This window comes from Denticeps clupeoides, chromosome 10 (genome assembly GCF_900700375.1).
Source record: "Denticeps clupeoides chromosome 10, fDenClu1.1, whole genome shotgun sequence".
In the NCBI taxonomy this organism is placed as follows: Eukaryota; Metazoa; Chordata; class Actinopteri; order Clupeiformes; family Denticipitidae; genus Denticeps; species Denticeps clupeoides.
In genome coordinates, this window is record NC_041716.1 from 8,019,421 (window position 1) to 8,041,136 (window position 21,716).

The window sequence follows — 21,716 nt, forward strand, 5'->3', positions numbered from 1 at the left end:
AGTCGGCGCTGCGCATGCGCGTTCTCCGCGCTTCTATTGGCGCGGGTTTGGAGACTGCAATTTATTCAGGCGTTGCTTTTTACTCATTTAAAAATGTGTTGAATATGTTATAAATAGTGCTAATAGTAATATTATTAATAAGAGTAGTAGTGGCGGTTTTATTATACAAGCATGTAAGGTGTGTGATTACAGTTTATATGAATTACACACATGAGTATGAGCAAGCAAACAGTCATGGGTCACAACTGAATCATGAGTCAATAAGTGACACATCATTTACACATTTTCAATAACACTCCAGCATTTCTCTGCACCTGATGTGCTATATAGAGTCAGTGCTACAGTAACTGGGGGCAGTGGTGTCCTAGCGGTTAAGGAAGCGGTAATCAGAAGGTTGACGGTTCGAATCCCGATCCGCCAAGGTGCCACTGAAGTGCCACTGAGCAAAGCACCGCCCCCACACACTGCTCCCCGGGCGCCTGTCATGGCTGCCCACTGCTCACCAAGGGTGATGGGTTAAATGCAGAGGACACATTTCGTTGTGTACACTGTGTGCTGTGCTGTGCATCACAATGACAATCACTTCATTTTCAACTAGAAAACAGGAAAATAAACTTCAGAATAACATCCGGGAAAAAAAGAGGTTACAATTTATGCCCACATGCATCACAGTTAGAACCAGCACAGCAGTGGAAACGTGCTGGCTTAACCTGTTTGTAAATGGTGGGCAACTGGGCATCAGAGAAAAATGAACTCTCTGGGCTGTGGAAAAGAGGAGGGAAATATTTGTCATGGCCTCTCCAGTGGATGAGAATTCCAGAAAGTTCCTATGCTGACATTGGTAGTCCTTTACCACAGCAGAAAAGCTGAAAAGCAGACCAACATGTCATAGGTGTCTGGTACAGCGTGTGGGAAAGGCGACAGCGAGACCGCGTCCAGGAAAGAACGCTTATGTCATTAGGTTTTGTGATGCAATGTTGTGAGAGGTTTCTGTGGATACGGGATGGAAGGATGGAGGAGCAAGAGTAAAAATAGGCACCCAAAAAGTGATCTCTCCTGCAGGAGTGCTTGGGGGGGTGGATTATTCCATCTCAACAAACACTTTTATGAATCATTGAAAAGAGAGACACTGGCTGTTCCATTTTCCTCGGCCTGTCAGGTCCAGCCTTGACACTGGCCGATTCCTGGAATATGCACGTGGACGTACGCCATAGCAACGCCTGCGAGCGTGTGTGAGCGTTTGCATGGATTTTTTTACATCGTGTGTGCCATTCACATTCGTCTCTCCACAAAGGACGCAAGAGAGACCAGACCAGAAAGCTCGTCTCCTCGTGCTGACAGGGACTGTGCACAGCAGTGGACCTGGCGCACCGTCCTGCGGGGCAGTGGTGGCCTAGTGGTTAAGGAAGGGGCCCCGTAATCAGAAGGTTGCTGGTTCGATCTGCCAAGGTACCACTGAGGTGCCACTGAGCAAAGCACCGTCCCCACACACTGCTCCCCGGGCACCCCACATCACCTGCTCACTAAGGGTGATGGGTTAAATGCAGAGGACAAATTTCACTGTGTGCACTGTGTGCTGTGCTGCTGTGTATCACGTGTGACAATCACTTCACTTTCATTTCATTTTCCTCCTGTGAAGAAAGGTCACGGGTGTGACAAGGTGTATCTGTATCGGCCTTTAATCACAAACACTGCTCGGGAAGACCCTGTCATGCCTCCTTCTAGCTGAACCGATTCCTCCAACAGAATCAATTTTTAATATTTGTTTCAAATTAAATGCTTTCCTTTGAAGGCGTCAAACAAACGTGGGCGTACAGACTGCAGTCGGCAAATCCCAGGCGGCAAAAAAACCCAACAACAAACAAAAATGGTTAAAAGTTCTAATGTGCGGTGGATACTCTGCTGATGAATTTGCCTGCAGGTATTTCACTTAGAATTCTCTTTACACTTTATACACCCTGGTTAACCATTTATTACGGCTGTTCCTGTTGGAGCCCAGAAATTTCACTCGCGTTTTTGATCAATATATCATTTTCTAATTTTAATAGAAAAGTAGTTATGAGTAATTTAGCAAAAAAAAAAAGAAAAAAAAATCTTATTTACCGCTAAGGAAACTTATGAGAAAAGGCCCGGCGCCCCTCCTGCTGATCTCGCAAAAAAAGAAGGAGAGAGAGAAGAAGGTGTCTCTTCAAGCAGCTCACGTAACGCGTCCCGTTAGTGTTTGACTAATATTGTGTAGATGCCGGTGAAAAGCGCCCCTTCGAATTGACGCGTCTGAACGGCCGGCCGGCCGGAGCGCCCGCAGTTGCGGCCCCCTCCTGCTAGGGGGCGCCACTGGAACGGAGTCTATGAGAGCGCAGTCGCTGTATAGGTATATTTACGAAGCGCGCTACCTAATCCCAGTCCTCCGGGACGACAGGCAGGCCCGGCGCTGGACCGGACCGGCGCTGCGCTGCGCCGCTTTTGCAACACTAGACCCGGGTGAGGTCACTTTTGAATCGGATTCCCTCATTGCACTTTCGGGACGTTTTGAAACAGGGCGGTTGGGTAACCGCTTTCTGTCTTTCTTTTCTTTTCTTTCTTTTTGTCTTGATTTGAATGCTTCGGTACATTTTTTTTTACCTGCAGAGGTTTGTCAGTGATGCAAAGACACACGGTGCAGACGGGACAGCTTCATATACAAACGACAAACCATTAAAACAATCATAACCATATGATGGACGTATATCTATATAATAATCCTATAACGATGATTTTAGCTGCATTAGCGCGCCCTGCCTCCGTCCTGCGGCCGGCCACCGACGCTCCGCGGCCCCGCGTCTCTGCCGTAAGAGGAGCGGGGGAGCGGCGGCCCGTTCCTGGAAGAGCCGGAGCCTGCGGAGTCACTCACATTCTTGGCCGGGATTCAATGACCGAGCCAGACACACACAAACACTGAGGGAGAGAGAGAGGGAGAGAGAGAGAGAGGGAGGGAGGGAGGGAGAGGGAGGGGGGCTGCGAGGGCGAGAGAGTCTCCCTCTCTCTCCCTCTCTCTCTCTCCCTCTCTCTCTCTCTCTCTCTCTCTCTCCCTCAGTCACACAGAGCTGCAGGGCAGAACCGGAGCTGCGCGCATTACCGCAGAGATCGACGCGCGGACGGAGCGACGCAGGAATTATATACGTAGAGATATTTTTTTTTTTAAAAAATCGTTATTATCACCGTCGTAAAAAAAGTGTTTTGTTTACAGCCGAGGACACGTTGGGAATACGATAAGTTTTTTTTTTTTTTTTTTTGGAGGGGTGGGAGTTTATTAAAGGGACCCGTTTGAAGATATGGACAGTGCGGGAGTCTCGCCGGTCCTGCTCTGCGCTTAGTCCACGGGACCGGGGCAAGAACAAGAAGAAGAAGAACAACAAGAACAAGAAGAAGGAAAAGAAAGACTTGATGGATATTTGATGCGGCGTTTGGCGCCCTCGATTCACTTCGGGATTTACGGCGACAGTTGCGAGTTCGCGTCCGCGGCAGCCCGGCGTCCCGACCCCGCGCGGAGAACATGGAGACCCTGGGTCGCCAGAGCTTCCAGCCTCACCCGGGACTGAAGCAAACTCTCAAGCAGTTCCACCTGAGCTCCATGAACTCCCTGGGCGGCCCGGCCGCCTTCTCTGCCCGGTGGCAGCACGAGCTGCTCTTCAAGAAGGAGGACAAGGAGCCGGAGCCCGTGCTGCACCTCCCCATGCAGCCGCCGCCGCCGCCGGTGATGCCCGGCCCGCTCTTCATCGCCTCCGACCGCTCCACCGAGCGCTGCGAGACGGTGCTGGAGAGCGAGACCATCTCCTGCTTCGTGGTCGGCGGCGAGAAGCGCCTGTGCCTGCCGCAGATCCTCAACAGCGTCCTGCGGGACTTCTCGCTGCAGCAGATCAACTCGGTGTGCGACGAGCTGCACATCTACTGCTCCCGCTGCACCGCCGACCAGCTGGAGATCCTCAAAGTCATGGGCATCCTGCCCTTCTCCGCGCCGTCCTGCGGCCTCATCACCAAGACGGACGCCGAGCGCCTGTGCAACGCGCTGGTCTACGGCGGCTCGTACCCGCCGCGCTGCAAGAAGGACTTCTCCTCCTCCGGCGGCGGCGCCCTGGAGCTGGAGGTGACGGAGAGGAGCTTCAAGGTGTACCACGAGTGCTTCGGCAAGTGCAAGGGGCTGCTGGTGCCGGAGCTGTACACCGGGCCCGGCGCGGCCTGCATCCAGTGCCTGGACTGCCGGCTCATGTACCCCACCCACAAGTTCGTGGTGCACAGCCACAAGCTGCTGGAGAACCGGACTTGCCACTGGGGCTTCGACTCGGCCAACTGGAGGGCGTACCTGCTCCTGGGCCAGGATTACGGCAAGGAGGAGAAGGCGCGCTGCGAGCGGCTGCTGGACGAGATCAAGGAGAAATTCGACTTCGCCAACAAGTACAAGCGGAAAGCGTCCAGGGTAGGTGCCGGCGGAAAGTCTGGAACTCTGCACTCTAGACGTGCCGGTTGTGCCGATGGCTTTAATTCCATTACGAGTAATCATTAGTCGTCCTTTTTGTCCACGTTTGGAGCTCCTCGGTCGCTCCAACGTGGCCAGTCGGCATGCTGCAAAAAAAAGCTGAATTTCGTAGCATGTCAGTCCCGTCCCTCGGCCCCGCTGGGGAGGTCCTGATTCGGTTTGAGTGAAAAGTTGGACGACCTTTAAAAAAAAGGTAATCTGGGTGAAATAAACTCTCCGCGCGAGGGGTCAGGGAAGGTCTTGTGTGGTTTGGCGCCCCCGATCCGTGTTGGGTTTGCGTCGGGACACTTTTCGGCCCTGTTTGGTCTCTGTGAAGTGGCGGGGCAGGACCCCGGCCCCTCCTTCCCGCAGCGCCGTCACTTTTCACACGCCGGCCTTAATTGACCACCAATGACAACAGAGACGCTTCGGCGGCTGTAAAACAATTATCTGACAGTAAAGCGCCTCCCCGGGAGCACGCGGCGGCGTCTGGCGGCCCCGCACTGGAGCTGCGAGGCCATTTACAAGCAAATGGTCGTTTGGGTCCCCAATAACGAGGCGTAAAGAGAAGCCCCGTCGCCGGGGCCCCGCGGCGTGAGCGCGGCCCGGCCTGCGGCTTTATCCCTGTGTTGTTGTGTCTGCGACTGCGGTGAGGTCACCTCCGATGCCAGACTTCGTCTAGGCTGCCCGGCCTGGTCCTTGAAACATCCTTGCTGTGTGTGTGTGTGTGTGTGTGTGTATATATATATATATATATATATAGGGACTTTTTTTGGAGAAATAAGAGAAGTTTTGGCAACTCGGGAGCTGGAAGGACCTCAGCCTCGGGCAGACAGACAGAGCCCCGATTGTGTGTGTCGGCAGGTTAAGCCCCCCGTTTTCCTGGCCAGGAGAGCCGTGCCTCCCCCACTTCCTCAAAATAAAACTGATAAAGGAGCCCCGGCGCTAATGAAAGGCCGGCACGTTCATTTGCATGAACTGTTACACTTGAATGGAGTTGATGAAGCAGGGATTGGAGTATTGTGGTGGAAACATAATATGATCCAAACAAAGGGAAGCATTCACTCATATCCCCTCCCATCTCTCTCTCTCTCGCTCTCTTTTGTCCTCCACCTCTCTTTCTCCCTCTCATTCCTTCCTTCTCATTTCTCTCGCACCTCTGCCTCTCACACACACACACACACACACACACACACATTGCCTTCCCTTCCCCCGAATGGGCCAGGAGTGTGTTTTTTGCGTGCGTGAGGTACTCTCCGGCCGAAGCGGAGATGTTTACCGGCAGGCATTCTCGGCCCACAATCCCCCGAGCGACCCCCGTTGTAGTGGCCACTTCTCGGCCCTTTGCATTCAAGCGCGGCCAAAAATGTCCAGCGGTGGCGGCGGCGGCGGCCCTTTCTACTTCCTGTCTGTTGGGCTATTTTAGGCGTGCCTGTAGAAAAAAAAAAAAAAAAAACACAACTGGCAAAAGTGTTAAACGGCCTTGCTAATAATATCTCACCGGTGGGATTTATTATGGGGGAGGAGGTGGCTCTTTTTTTTTAATTCTCACCTCGTCCACAGTTTTGCTTCGGCGGCACGAATGTTTATGTCGGGCAAGGAAGCACCAGCTGCTGGGCTCGAAATCGCTCTCGATTGTGACTCGGGAAGTTTGAGCCGGCGTGGAGCTTCTGGTAGGTTCTGAGAACGGCGTGAAAAACAGTCTCGCAGTTTTTTTTTTTTTTTTTTTTTTACTGCGCCGGCTGGCTGGCTGGCTGGGAGGAGTCGCGGGGCTTCCGCTCCGACCCGCGACATCTGCGAGAAGGCAAGAGACGTGGCCGCTGCTCCCTCGGCGGTGCCTCTCTCTCTCTCTCTCTCTCCCTCTCTCTCTCTCTCCCTCTCTCTCTCCCTCCCTCCTCTCTCTCTCTCTCTCTCTCTCTCTGCCTGTGTGTGTGTGTGTGTGTCTGTCGTTTAGTGCAGTCTGACTGCCGTCTGGACCATCCAGCGTGGATCCGGAAGTGGCTGACAGACAGGATGTGCTTGTGCTGATGCATGTGACCCGCTCGCACACACACAATGTTTTATACTTCTACTCGAGCTGCTTTTATTTCCTGCTGGCCGCTTTACAAGTGTGTGCTCTGCACCACAAAGAAATCTGTGGAATTGCAGTAAAACTTGATTGTCCGTATATAAACTAGAAAAAAAGAAACGGACGGGAAACTGCTTTGGAGTGATGAGCCCGCGCGTGAGGTTAACAAACTCCGACGCGCCGAGTTCAGAGTTTACGAGGAGGAAACGTCCGCAGCTTCTGGGTTAATAGTGACCCGGACGGGTAATCATTTAAAAAAGAAAAACGTGTGACCATCCGGTGCAGTTCACATGACTTCGGGGAGGGAAGAACAGCACCGAAAGGCCTACAACGCGGTGCTGACGAGGAGGAGGAGGGGGGGGGGGGGGGGGTTAATTCTGAAATCACGGTCGCCGACCCCCCGGTTGCGTTTCCTCCCTCGCACGTTCGCCGTGGGATCCGGGGCTGACCAGTCGTTCCTAATTTTAGTGTCTGAGGTTTCGGAATGCCGCAAGAACACCCAGGCGCGTCTGACTGCATGGAGGGCAGTTGCAACAGCCGCATTCCACGCCAGTCGTGCCCTGAGAGAGCAGACGGGCGATTACGCCAGCCTGGACTGGCGGGGGCGGGAGAGTTCATTTTTGGCAACGGCTACTGACTCGCCATTTCGGTCATATTGAAAACGCTGTTTCCGTGTTTGGACGCGCCTACTCTCAGATGGAGGCCGTTACGACGAATCCAATGCAAGAAACATACTTGGCGTTTTTATGGCAGGAGAAAGTGAAGTATGTTTGATGAATCTGTCGCCTCTTTTCGCCTTCATGGCTGCTTTTGTTCATCCTTACCAGCGCGAACCTGTTGGAAACCATCCCTGTTGTCTAACGTCGAGGTGGTCGAGAGATGCCAAGCGCGTGAAACGGACTCAAAGCGTTTAGCCTTGTTTGCAATTTTTTTGGTTCATTACATAACCTTGCATGTATTAATTCATAGTTTTGTTCTATAAGGTAATATTCCAAGACCCCTAATTGAGTAAATGTGTTCTGACTTTTGACTGGTAGCATGTGCGTGTGTGTATATAAAAACCTAAAATGTATTATAAAATTATGAAAATTTAGAGTTATTGCACACACCTGCCTTGTCTAGAACTAATTACCGATGAATTAACCCTCTCCTCACTTGCCTTGCGTCCCTCTATCGTCTCTGTCCCCTGGGCGCCAGGCGTGTTTGTCTTTCCCGTTTTTCCCGCCCGGGTGGAAACCGAGGGGGCCTTCGGACTTCCTAGAGGCCGCGGCAGAGCAGACTCTCGTGGAGGTGTTTGTCGTGGTCGGTTCCCAGCCCTTCAGCTTGAGAGGCCAGTGGCCGTGGCAACGCTGCGTTGTCTAACCCGAGTTGCACAAGCAGCTTGCGCCGGCGGCGGTGCACTCTTGACTGTGTTGAAAGTTTTCAGAGGGACGTTACGTCTCTCTTCTCTTCTCTTCTCGTTTTTTTTTTACGTTTTTGTACTATGAACAGCCTTCCTCGGTTGACTTGAAGTGCCCTGGTGGTCCTCGGCCGAAGGGCGGGGGAAGGGCGGGCTCTGTTTTGGGGGGTAGAGTAAGCGTGTCCCCCCCTCAGTGGAGGACGGCCGTGTCCTGTTACATATTCGAGGCACATCGGCCCCTGAGCCTGCAGACTAAGACCCAGGACAGCTGCTCTCGCCGGTGCATATCAATGGGGCAGAGCTCCGGTCACTTTAAATACCTCGGCTGGAGAGAATACCATCCCCTCACCCCTCCGAACGCACATGGGCTCCTGCTCAGGTGCTGCTACCATGGCTTGGAGAAGAAGAAAAAAATGCCATACAGACGACTGGGCAACATTATTAATGTCAAATTTACATATAAAGAGCAATTCAGTAAAAGAAATGCAAACTTTAAAGACAACCACCACAAATGTTACTTAATTTCTTGAAAATCTTAGAAGAAATTCTGTCGCGATAACAGGTTTTTAATACTGATACTACATCAACATAATTTGATGGTTTTGTATTTGGTGTTGAAAGTAATTGCCGAAGTTGACATTTCGACACGCTGAGAGTACGGCGCGATCGTTCAGGATTCCATCAGCAGGAGCCAGTTAAGCCTTTTCAATTAGCGTGTCGGCAGCGAAAGTGCGTCGGACAGATTCGCTCGTGATTAACGGGCCTAAACGGGGAACGCGCTGCTGCGAATGGTCTGATAAGATTAGGACCCCTCCCCTCCTCCCTCGCTTTGTAGCTTTAATGGCATGCAAATGTGGGTCAATTGTGAAGTTTTTTTTAATTAGTCATTAAGTTCATGTTTGAAGAACCTTGTGCTAATTATTTGCCACATACTCAGCTAATTTCCAGAGTCTTTATTTCCTCCTTTCTGCAAGCCCATCAAAAGTACATTTATTTCGGTCTAATTTTTTTTGCCTTTCTGTTGTAGAGGCACAGCGGGGGTAGAAGACCGACTGTTCTGCAGCCAGCTCTGCAACATATCTCTAAATAACTTTAGTGTTGGGGAATAAAAAATACATACGCTCCCTCCAGCCTGCAAAAAAAAAAAAAAAAAAAAACTGAGAGCCTACTTGACATGCTATAACACACTCGTGCAGCGTGAACGAGGGCTAGTTTAAAGGCCCAGGACTTTTGTGTTTGCCGCCCGGCCTGCATACCAAAAAGCAAGCTAGGCTGGAGGCTCAGCTCCTGATGGCTGTCCCACCCCTGGCCAGATGTGTGCGTCAGGGTTTAATGATTTATTTGAAACTGCCTTATTAAGACCTTATTAAGACATCATGGTGACACCAGGGGATAACATCATGGACCATTGTCTCCATTGTCGGGCGTCTTCCTACTCAGTCCCTTTACATTTGCGCCATTTATTAGAGGCCCTCATCCAGAACGACTTACAATCAGTAGTTACGGGGACAGTCCCAGGCATAGTCAGGGACACAACAGTCGTAAGTGGGGTTTGAACCTGTCTTCTGGTCTTCTGGTTCATGGGCGAGTGTGTTACCCACTAGGCTACTACCAGCCTATCTTTCCTCCCTCTCCCTGAGAAGCTCGCAAACACTGCCTGTCTCGGGCCGATGGCTCAGAAGGAGCAGCGATTGACGAACGAAGAAGCTGAAATATGTTTTACGACCAGTGGAGCCAAAGAGGACCAGGCCAGACATTAATACACCTGATAGAGATGGGATGGAGATAAAATAACTCAATGCATGACAGCCCCCCCCGCCCGCCCCACCCCGAGTATAATGTAATCGGATGAGAGCTCATGCTTTTAGGTTTGCCCAGATGCATTTAGAGTAGCAGGACCATGGATGTGCACAAACTTACCAGAGAGAGAGAGAGAGAGAGAGAGAGAGAGAGAGAGAGAGGAATGAAGAAAGAAAAAAAAAAAAAAAACCACGAAACATCAGAAGGTCGTCTCAGGAGACTCTTCCAGATGATCTTAGCGCCAGAAGGCCTACACTCTCTACGCTTGCAGCTCAGGTACAGACCTGTTTGTGATCTGCACCGGTGTGGCCTGGCATCCAACCCTCACGCTTTTATCACTCAACGCGCTACTAAATTACCAGTGACAGTGCATACAAGTTCGTCATTTTGTCGTTTTTTTTTTCTTTTTCCTGTAGTGGTGGTGCGGGTGCGGGTGGGTGGGGGGGGTGTGGACGCTGCTATTCATAATTGATGATGGATTACCGTAGGCGGTGAGGAAGCCTTTGTTTATTTAATGAGAGAGACTGTTTGCGTGATGACTTGGGCTCTGAAATATTTATCACAGGCATGCCTCCGCAGTCCGGACTGTTGCAATAGCAGCCGGAAAAAAAAAAGAGCAAAAAAAATCCTCGGGCCCGACGAGGAGCCCGTCTGTCGGATTACCGAGGCCTCCCGGAAACGCTCGTACGTGCACCTTATCGCGCGGCGGAGCCCCTGGTCACAAAGCAACAGTTCGCCCTAACCCGTACGTTTTGCCGGCTGCACTCTTAACGGTGTGTGAATAAGTTTGCATCGTCACTTAAACGTTGTGTTTTGGGGGTTCCATCGCGATCCCGGACTTGGTTAGCTTTATGCCCGTTAATTAGCGGACGGCACCCTTGTTAGCTGTATGCTAGCTAGTTGTGGCCAGCAAACAGGCACATTAGCGACTGGGAACTCTAACGTCCACAATTTCCTTCGTCTTCATGCCGCTTAGCCTATTTACACGCATCATTTGAAGCGTTTCACTCGCTGAAGATGGCTGTAGCGGCTGCCTGTGGGCTTTTTGTTTCAGTGGAAAGGACCACAGAAATTGTGGAGGCCGCCATGCCTTCCCTCCCACGTTGAGCACAGAGCGCGCAGAAATCGCTAAAGCAGATGAAATAAAGGCAACGATATCCTATTACCGATCCGGCGTTTTGTAGCGCGAACTGCGCAGTGAGCGTTGAGCCGAATTGCTTTCTCTCCCCGCAGAATGATCGAGTGCACTTACAAATTCACGCCTCGCCGCAGTCAAGCTGTTTTGATTCCGAAGGGTATCTGCAGATAAAACCGGCCGCATGGGCCGAGCCCGGCTCTATTTACAGCGCAACTTCCTGCTGCTCCATTGGGCAGCGGCGCATCCAGCGTCCCTCATTGTTCGGGTTTGTCTGATAGGCCGGCCCAATTAGCCAACCTATCGGATCCCACGGCGGCCCTGGTGCGTCAGTCCGTCACACAATGCAGCTGAAAGAGTAGCCTGTGTTGGCTCCATTCTGCTCTGTCCCTTGGTCCACCACACACATACACACACACACACACACACACAGACACAAAGACTCAGAGGTGTCTTGCCACAGCGATGGCCCCAGTCAAGCGCTGCAGTGTTCGGCCTGTCAGGGCTCTGTAAAATATGACCCCAGCTTTGCTGGGGGGCAGTTGCGCTCCTGCCAAAATCTCCGTGGCACACCAATCCACCCCTGGCACATTCTGATGCCCCCGGCTGGGGCAATCACTCATCTGAGACAGCGCTGAGAAGCCAGGGGAGCTTCAGGCAAGGCGTGGAAGCGTTGCAGCTTCAGCTTCTCCCCTAACCTGTGCGCCAAGGTGACGACACCAGGTCTATCACGCACTGTCAGAATGCATTCGGTTTTCTGCCGCATCAGCGTTTGAATATAAATGGCCGCTCCGGTTGGAAGTTGTCAAATTAGCATAGAAATAATTATTCGCCTCCCTTTCGGGGGAGAATAGGCCTCAGTATTTGCAAATTTTTGAAATAGGTTGTCTGCTGCTATAGTCATAGGAGCATGTATTTTTTAAAAATGAGAGGTGTGAGTGTTTGTGTGCGTTTGACAGTGGCAGACTGTAGTGCGAAAGCGCTAGAGGAGCATTTTGTGCTGTGTCAGGACTGGGAGACTCTTTGTGTGTGTCTGTGTTAAGAGAGAAAGAGCGATGATGTCAGTCTTTCAGACCCCTTGTGTGCTTAAAGGCAATCTGACATATGACCTTTCACCCTGTCTCCCCCCCGACTCACAAAAAAACACGACCCCGCCCACACCCTGGCCTTCTAAATCCGTCTGACTATTCATGCGCCCGCATGTGTCCCCCACAGGACAGATGGCTGTCCGATAAAGACAGAGAGACAAACACACACAAACTGCAGACATTTTGAAATCAGCGGAAGTCTTTGGAAACTTTTTTTTTTCTAGCTGTTTGTAACTCCACCCACAGTCAAGCCACGCCCGCTCTGGGCTTCACAGGTTTTGATTAAGTGGCCTTAGACTCGCAATTCAGCGATTTTGTAAAGAACCATTTAGGCCATATTGGACTAGTTCTTCGTGCCAGTGTGTAGTGGGGGTGCTGGTTCTATGTGGTTCCAAATCCTTTCTTTTAATGTCTGGTGTAAAAACTGCAGCCAGTATTCATTATGGGAAGGGTTTTGATATAATTCATTGTCTAGCTCTAGATTGACCGAATTTGATGAAAACATATTAATATCTGTAGTCATAATGTTCATACCTTTGAAACAAGATGTGATCTTGAAGCCGAGTGGTGCTAATAGCTTCTAAATATTTTTTAATTCCAAACTACCGAAAAGTGCAATACGCCCTCCATACACACACATCCTCAGCTGGCAGACTGGGTGGCGGCCATGAGAAAGAAATTCTCACATTCTTTCTATCTTTTTTCTTCCGATCCTTTATTATTTGTCCGAAAGTGACAACAGGGGCGCTGGTTGAAGTGTGTGTACGTGTGTGTGCTCAGGGCCTGGATCAGTGGCAAGAGAAGATTAGTATGAGCCCAATGACGACTCATTTCCATCCCCATCTGTTAGTCTCCCGCCCATACACACACCGCCTACACACACACACACACACACACACACGCGCCATCGCGCATGCACACTGCTCCCAAACTGCAGTCATGTCCCTCGAAAGTGCGACTTGAGTCAGCACTTCTCACTCTGGCTTTCGTTTTCAGGCAACGCCAGGTTTATGCGAGTGTGTGTGTGTGTGTGTGAGAGAGAGAGAGAGAGACGACACAGGACAACGGCGGGGACCCAGATTTGTGTGTTTGTCGTGGCTGATATGCAAACGGCGCAGTAAAGGCAGTTTAATCTTGTTTGGGTTTTAACCGGCTGATTAGACACAGAGCAGCTGCCAGGTGCACCTGGGTGAGGCAGGTATGTGTGTGTGTGTGTGTGTGTGTGTGTGTGTTTAGTGTGGGCCACACGTGTGGCTGCATAACCCACCCTATAATATATATATATATATATATATATATATATATATTTTTTTTGCAGCATCGCTGCTGGTTCGCCTTTATAATCCCATCCTGTTTGAGAGCCAGTCTGATGTGAGCCTGCGTGTGTTTTGGGGGTGGGGGGGTGGGGGGTGTTAAAATATTAAAAGAATTCAGTGCATTTCGCTGAGTGATGGTCGGGGAGGGGGCAGTCCCTTTGTTGGCCTTTTTTCGGTCGGTGGCTGTTGAATATTAAAGAGAAGTCCCCAAGCTTAGCGGCGTCCCTGTTAGAGGGGGTCCTCGGGGAGCATTGTTGTGGTCCTTTTTTTTTTTTTCCAGGGTGGGGTGGGGGTGGCGTCCCCATTTCTCCTGGCTGGATTGCAAGTCTTTTGTCAAGTGGCGTTTTCTAAAGCATCAGCTGAGGTCCTGTCGTGGGACCCAGTCACGGCGGGACAAAGCCTGGACCAGATCCCTTTGTGGCCGTCCGGCTTTCTCAATCCCGGCCTGGCGCTCATTGTCTCGGTTCTTTTAGCCGCGCCAGAGTGTGTGCAGGTAAAAAAAAATAAAAAATTCCGCAACCCTCTCAGGAGTGAATGTGCGTGAAACCTCCTTTGGGGAATAAGTGAAATTGGCGGAATTCTGCCGCGCGATCAGAAAGCGTCCGCTGTCTCTGTCCGTCCGGGTTAGAGCAACAGCCTTGGCCTGGCCCGCGGGCCGCCCGCCCCTTAAGTGCGATGAGGCGGCGCGTGTTTGGGTGGAAGGTGGAACCCCCGCCCTGCCCCCGGGCCAGGTAGGCACGGCCCCATGCAACCTTCAGGTCAAACCCCCTCCACCCCCACCCCACCTGCCTCGCTCTCGCACCCCGACCACAAAAAGCCTCTGTCTGCCAAGAGCTGAATCAGGGCTTTCGGGGGAACTCTCTGGAGCCGCGCGCCCCCTCGGCTGTTCAATTTTGTACAGGCCTTTAGTGTGGTGAGAAGCGCTCCGGGTGTGTGTTACATTCTGTTTGTGTGTGCTCGAGATTTGTAGTTAAATCTGTGCTGGATCATTGTTCCCATAATGGTCCATGCAAATGGCAACATCTTTTTTTTTTTTTTTTTTTTGACCTTCTGCTAAACAAACTAAAACAAATGCGGGCCCATTGTGCACGGGGCGGATTTACATGTGCGGAATGCGATTGGCTGTTCTGCATGTGCATTCCAATGTGATTTGGCTGTATCCACGTATCCATGGTGGGGGGGTTGGCCTCAGGACCAGGAAGTTGTTATGACCATTTCTTTGGCTTTAATGATCCCTCAGCATCACCCTAAGCTCTGTGTTTTCATTCCTGGAGGTATTTGAGCCTCGAAAGTGTGTTTCTAGCCCCCCCCCCTCCTTCTTGCACTTTAATAATCTTCTTAGTAATTTTCCAGCATTTGTAGAAGACAAATTTTATCAAAAGTTTAAATCTAGATACCATCAGATACCCCCCTCCTCGGAAAATGCCACTAAGTATGTCAGGATCCACAGGAAATGGAGGTGGGGATGGGATGTCTCGAGGGCAGGGGGTGGGCGGGGGTTCCTCTTGACTCGGCTCATCTTACTCCTGAGGAATTAAAAGTGTCTGAGTGGCTTTTAATGTCACCGGACTCACCTTCCCCCTCCAGGCGAGGGCCCCGGTCACCGATCTTCTAAATTAATCCCACGCGCTGCTCCCATTCTCCAAATGAAGCGGCCGCGCCGATAATGAATAAAACAGCGCGCTGAAACCGGAGAGGGGCCGCCGCGCACACACACGTACACACACAAGCACACACACACACACCTTCAAGTCTCTTTGTCCTGCAGTCATTTTTCAACTGCAGTGAAAACCATTGATTTAGTGTCTGAAGCCCCTCCCCCGTCACCCACACATACACATTTGACCATGAAGCTTGCATACTTGTATGCTTTTCTTTATTTCTTTTACTCACACACACACGCAGAGGGACACACACACACACACACATAATCCAGATGCGAAACAGGAGACAGAAATGGGGCGAGGAGAAGGGGGGGGGGACTATTCTTTAACCTCCACTGCCTGTAATTAATGTAATTGTAGATTTGAAGAGAAGGAAGTTGTGAGCGGCGTGTTGGCCCCAGCCGCCGCACCCCCCCACCCTCCACAGGGCCACGGATATTTATTCTAGCTCCGCTCGGCGTCCAATAATGCCCATCTCTTCAGGCCAGCGCGTGGGTGGGATGCGCTCCCGGCTCCACCTCTCCACCCTCCGCTCCGTCTCTCCTTTTCTCTCCTCGCCCTTTCCTCCTCGCTGCGTGTCGTGACCTCCACCCCTTCGCCGAGCCCCTGCTGTCTGCTGTTGTTTAATCATCTCGGAGCGCGCTGCTGCCGAGGCCGCGCAACGCCCCCTCCCCTGCGCGCGGCGGGTCGGTGGGGGTCAAGGCTCCAGCTGAACCCACGTGTCCGGGGAGGCAGCGCGGGGGTAGGGGGCTCCGCGTTCCATGCAGCGCCAGCTGTCTTCTGCGTTGGTCCGTCTTGCCTTTTCATTCCAATTGTCTGTTAATATTCCTCTCAGACTTTCTGTCTGTTTGTCTGTCTGCCTAATTTCAGGCTGCGCATCATAAAACCAGCATTGCGCCGATATTTATATGAACTGTGTGAATATTCATAAAATCATTTATATACCATTTATTTTTCCCATTTGCTCCCTGAAATAAACCTGCATAAATGCACACATTCATTACCAGTACGTACCTATTAACTCGAACTGGTTGCATCATTGTTAAATTTATATGCCCATATGTTTCTTTATGATTTTAAAATGGTAATTCTTTTTTGTTATCCTGATCATAATTATGGTCAAATCCTGATCATAATTAGAATGCATAATGCAATGAACAGCATTGCCATGTTGCATGTGTATTTTAGAAAATGCTGTCTGTCTGTCTGTCTGTCTGTCCACAGTCATGTCTGGCAGCCTGTACGTCTGCCCTGAACGTGGTTAAATGATGTCTTTTGTGTTCCGCAGCGTGAGTTGGGCTTTGGCAACCGCACTTCTGCAAATATTGATGAACGGGCTGCGATGCGGAGCCGTTGCCAAGGAGATTTATGTTAAAAATGGACACGTCTAGAACTTTTCCTGTATTTTTTGGCACGGGCATACCTTGCCCACTTCTCCGAACATATATTTATTTTACATCTCGGAAAAAACGCGGCATTCTTTATTTCATTGCGAAAGTATTAGCGTGGCGAAATGGAGGTTGAATTCTTCAGACTTGGTACGGTTCTCTGCCTTTTCGGAGAGGGAATTAGACGTTGGCCGGTGTTATCTGATAGCTGTTTTGTCTTTGCTTAAAGGATTGAGGCGAGGTGTTATGTCTCTGACGCTTTCGCCCAAATCTCTCCTGTTCTCTGCCCTGCTCTCCTCCGTGGAAGAGGAATCAGATTCAGGAAGCTCTGCGAAACTTCAGACTACACTTCCTGCAGCGATCAATACATCCCAGGGCCAAGACAGCCCCCCCCACCACCACCACCACCACCGCACACACATACACACACATGTTTACTCATACACACCGGCAGAGCAGTGCACATTGTCCAAGGCGTAACCCGATAGGAAAAGAGGATAAGCACATTTTGCTCAAACTCTTTAATCACACTTGGAAGGAAACAAAAGGCCCATTGGAAGCGTATTAATCACTGCGTGCAAACGGCTTCGGAGCCGTTCTGTTAAAAAAAAAAAAAAAAAAAGCATGTTGCGTGATCACAGCACGACTTGCCCTCAACACCTACCCTGTAGTTTCTAATTGTGTCCCCCGGCTTTAGATTTTCTCCCCGGTATCCCACCAGTATGAGCTGTTTGGCCAGTACAGATGAAACCATTCACCATATTTTGGACTAATATCACAAAATGTGGGTCGAAATGTCGCTGAAAAAATCTAGTTGGATTCATACTGGACTAACATGGAACCAGTACTTTGGTTCAATGGGGCCTTTCGAGACAGAAACTTCTAGATCCTCCGTTTGTCTAGACCCACCGTTTGGTTTATTGCAAACGGGCATTTTACAGCAACCATAAATAAAAGGTTTATTTCTGTCTGCAGTGTTCTTTGGTTCTGTGGCTAGAGGAACCGGTCTAGCTTGCTTCTCTGTCACAAGCCTGATTCTATCAGGCCTTTAGTTGCCATAGGGAAAGAAGTGGTACATCAGACAGGGGAAAAAAAGATCCAGAGAAAAGCCCTCGCATCACTAAGAACGTCCTCCCTGAACGGATCGATCCCACGGCGGGGATTTCTCCCATGGTGCTCGGCTGCAGAGGGCCCGGCGTTAATCACGCCAGCAGCGGCGCATTGATAATGTCTCTAGCACCTAATAGGCTTTGTGGGAGCTAACAGGAACTAATGCGTCCATTAGCGTCGGTCCAGGAAGACGGGTCCAGGAGCGAGTGATGGGAGAGGGAAGGCCACGAGAAGGGGAACATGGGAAAGAGATGTCAGCTCCATTTTCCCACCCTGCTCCCAGCTGGTCGGGAGGAACATTCTGGATTGTTGCCTCAGTCAACATCGCTCTACACAAAATGGCTTCCAAATGTGAAATACCCCCCCCATACTGTTTGCTCCTCATCCTTCTTTCTTATCTCGTTTTATAGCTTGTTTGTGTCAACACGCTGTTGTGAAGGTGGATTTGGCCCCGGCTAAAAGAGCGGGGAGGGTGAACGGGGTTGTTTGTGGCGAACGTTTGTTCTAGCGTAGCGTGCCTGCCCCGGTCAAAACACACACATGCCTGCCCGGGTTAGTGTGTCACATGACCGGCGTGGGGTGACCGCGCTGGCGAACGTGCTCACCCCGGGGATGACCCTTTTAGAGAGAGAGAGCACCGTCTGGAAGCTGGCAGCGGCCGCGCCGCTAATGGGATGAATATTTCAGGAGAGGAGGGCGAACCTCCGCTTTTACGCTGGCCGTTGGGCCTGTCATCAAATCGCCGGGGAACAGAGCTCGGCGCGTGAGCACGTTTGGTCCTTAGCCCTCAGCTGATTAGAACACACACTGTCATCGCCATGAGGGATGTCCTCATATGCACACACAGATCTATCACTATCTTACGGAGGTGTAATCAGTGCCTTCCTTAATCATTGAGTCATTGATTGTACGTGATTATTGAGTGTGTGTTCGGCTGTGAGAGCGAGGGAGACCCGGGCCAGCCTCATTGCGCTGTAGTGTCCTTCGTCCCTGTCCAGCTCAGCATATGGCTGCCCTCCAGGCTGGACACACACACACACACACACATAGCCCATTCCACTATGCAAGAGTGCTTCCACTTTGTGCGTGTGCACAGTAGACAGTCCTGCCACTTTTTTTCTTCTTTCCTTCTCTCTCTCTCTCTCTCTCTCTCTCTCTCTCTCCCCCCCTCCATCGTTCCCCGCGCCTCGAACCCAAGCCCCACTGCCGTCAGTTCGATGGGAACAAAATGTTTGGTGTTGTCGCTGGAAAGCGCCAGTATGTGCCGGTCGTTCCAACCAGCGCCTGTGTCCCACCAATGGGCCTTTGTGCTGCATCCCCGCGTGGAGATGGCTCCCGCGGAACCGCCACAACAACAACAGCGATGATGATGATGATGATGATGACAACCACAGCAGCCAGCAGGACTCCTGCAGCAAAAAAAAAAAAAAAAAGAAACCTTTGAAGTTTTGCTTTCCGAAATATCTGTCGCATTTCCACTCAGACATCTACACCATGCAGTGGAATTCCGATGAGAGAAGCCAGATTTAGTGGAACGTGGAACGTGCGTGATTTTCCTCCTTTTTTTATTCCACTCTTTGCATCCGCCTGGTTCAAAGCTCCAATTAAGAGACTGTGAAGTCCTGCATTTCTCAAGGGCCCGTGGGTAAATAAACATATCGCGGCGCCTTTCTTTCAAGGGCCCCCTCACCAGGTGACCGATAGCAGGAAGGTGCAGCTCAAAAGCTAATACGCCGCTCGGGTGCCAAGGTCGGGCGTGGCAGCTGCCGTAACCTCGAGTGACGGCCTCAGTGATTCATATGTCGCGCTGAGAGGCTCGTTTGTCAGGCTCTCAAGCCGCCAGTGTGTGTGTGTGTGTGTGTGTGTGTGTGTGCGTTTATGCTTGTGTGTGTGGGTGTTTAGTATTTGTTTGGCGAGTAAATGGCACGGCTGAACTTTGAAACCCCAGTTGGGGCCGGCGGAGCAGGGCCGAGAGTGGGCAGCGGTAAACAAGACACGGGGGCTGATAAATGTTTATTCAGCCTTCGATAACAAGACGGCCTGGCCCCTCCAAATGAGCCCGAGATCGACTCCCCCCCCCCCGCCCGCTTCCGCTCCGTCCGTCTTACCAGGCGCTCGGTCACAGACAGCTCCGGGGCCTATAGACAACCCCCACCACCACCATTAAGCAATGCCAGCATCGCACTGAGCGCCATGATGGTTGGCGGCAGATGCCATGCGAACAATTAAGACGGAAGGGTTTATTCCATTCTAGACGGTGGAAATGGCATTTCCTGGAAAAAACAAGGAATTATGCATGATTACATGAGGACGCATACAATTACCGATAAACAGATTTTCAGGATGCACGTAAACATGTTAGACCGCCTGAAATCTTTATGATCTGGACTTCTGACAGTCAGATTATCACACCCAGAAAAGGTGAGGTGCGCCTGCATGTGTTCATTCAGCTCCAGGATTTGCCCTGGAAGTGACAGAAGAAGCCGCAGATAACACCATAGCCTTCAAGGATTACATGCATCTCATTTGCCAAATAAAAAAAAAAAAAAAAGGAAAGCATACGAAATGTCGTAGAGCTGTGAAACCCGCCACTCACCATGGAAACAGTTTATGTCACCATTTAAATTGTTTGTCTGTGACCTAATGGGTCAACCAGAAAAAGCCAGACATACATCTATCGATAAACCGATTCCCCTCCCATGTTCCATATTCACTGGAACGAGGACAGCAGTGCAGTTGAATAGCCTAGCTGAGCTGTAACCTTAACGCATCGGAACTTCTATAAAGCACCTGCAAACATATTAGTCTGACCGAAATCATAATGAATCACAATGAACCAGATAATAATACACGTAGCTACTCCCATTGTATATGTTCAGTGGGACCCGTGCATGCTCCACAGCGAAGGTTGTGTTGTTGGGTCACTCCTGGATCATACAAAACGAGGAACAAGTAAATAAGCGACTTACAGTCAGTAGTTACAGGGACAGCCCCCCCCCTGGAGCAACTTAGGGTTAAGTGTCTTGCTCAGGGACACAATGGTAGTAAGTGGGGTTTTAACCTGGGTGTGTTACCGACTAGGCTACTACCACCCAGAGATGGACACGTTTTGGTCAATAAATGGACTCCCATCCCTTGCTCGTATACTGGGACACGGATAGCGGTCTGATTACATGGCCAAACTGAGCATGGAAGAGTGAAAGAGAGAGGGAGAAGGGAAACAGAGAAGTGATAGAGTGACGCCAGGGTGCAGATAGTCTGGGTTGGGGAAGGGGGGGGGGGGGGGGGTCTGGCGAATGACGTGAGCGTGTTCCGAAGCGTCTGTCTGCAGTGTGTGTCGGTGCGGGTGACAGACAATCTCCAGCAGCCTCTCCCCGGTCTCTTCTCAGAAGAGAGAATTTGGGCATTAAAACAGGAGTGTGTGTGTGTGTGTGTGTGTGTGTGTGTGCGTGTGTGCGCCTAAACACAGACACAGACTCCCTGCTGCACTGTATTATCACAAATACCTCTGATTGGAGCCCTAATGTGGTTGCTAAGCAAATCTGCTCTTCCTGTGCTAAATAAGACAGGGCTGGCTGCTTCCTGCATGGTGGGCTGAAGAGCTATGAGCACTGCTGCAGACACGACTGAGCGTGTGTGTGTGTGTGTGTGTGTGAAGCAGAGCTCCCTCCTCTGCAGACACGCAAACGGAGGTGCCCCTGTATTCCCTTTTGTCGGTGCCTGCCTCCTCTCTCGCGTCACTGGACCCGGCGGGTGGGTGGGGTCGAAGGGGGGCGTTGCAGAACGTCGGGGTCATTGTTCGTCTCCAGTAACTGCCCTCCTCGGGGACCTGTGGAGGAAATGGGGCATATTTCTCGACGAAATCACCACAATAATCATTTGGCAGCAGGACGACGCGTACTAATCCGTGTTTTTCCTGGAATTTCAGACCTTCCGCTCGGCGAGAGGAAGGAACAGCCGATATAGCAGCGGAAAAATAAAACAAACAAATAAATAATAAATGGTCACATGTTCTACAGTGGCAGATATAAAGTGCTATAAAGTTAATTCTCCGATAGGAATGTTCCTCACCTGGTTATTCTGCTACTCTAGTACTGCATATTACTCTACACCGCGGTGACTTCAGAGGGTCAAATGCAGGCCATATGTAGGTCATAACCTTGAGGTCACTTCAGGCTGGACAGTCTACAGCTCGCCGTCAGGTGATAAGTAGGACCTCAGGCTGGTCCTTGTCTCGAGTCTTCACTCTTAACTCA

General features: G+C 50.9%; 1 protein-coding gene across 1 annotated transcript in view; it reads left to right on the plus strand.

Moving 5' to 3' along the window:
- The first annotated feature begins 3,076 nt into the window (after positions 1-3,076).
- The window catches only part of skia (v-ski avian sarcoma viral oncogene homolog a), a 55,520-nt gene continuing 36,880 nt past the window's right edge, over positions 3,077-21,716 (plus strand). Inside the window, exons 1-2 of the mRNA XM_028993585.1 lie at positions 3,077-3,159; positions 3,277-4,453. Coding sequence (XP_028849418.1) covers positions 3,533-4,453 — 921 coding nt within the window. The 5' untranslated portion in view covers positions 3,077-3,159; positions 3,277-3,532. The remainder of the gene's footprint in view (positions 3,160-3,276; positions 4,454-21,716) is intronic.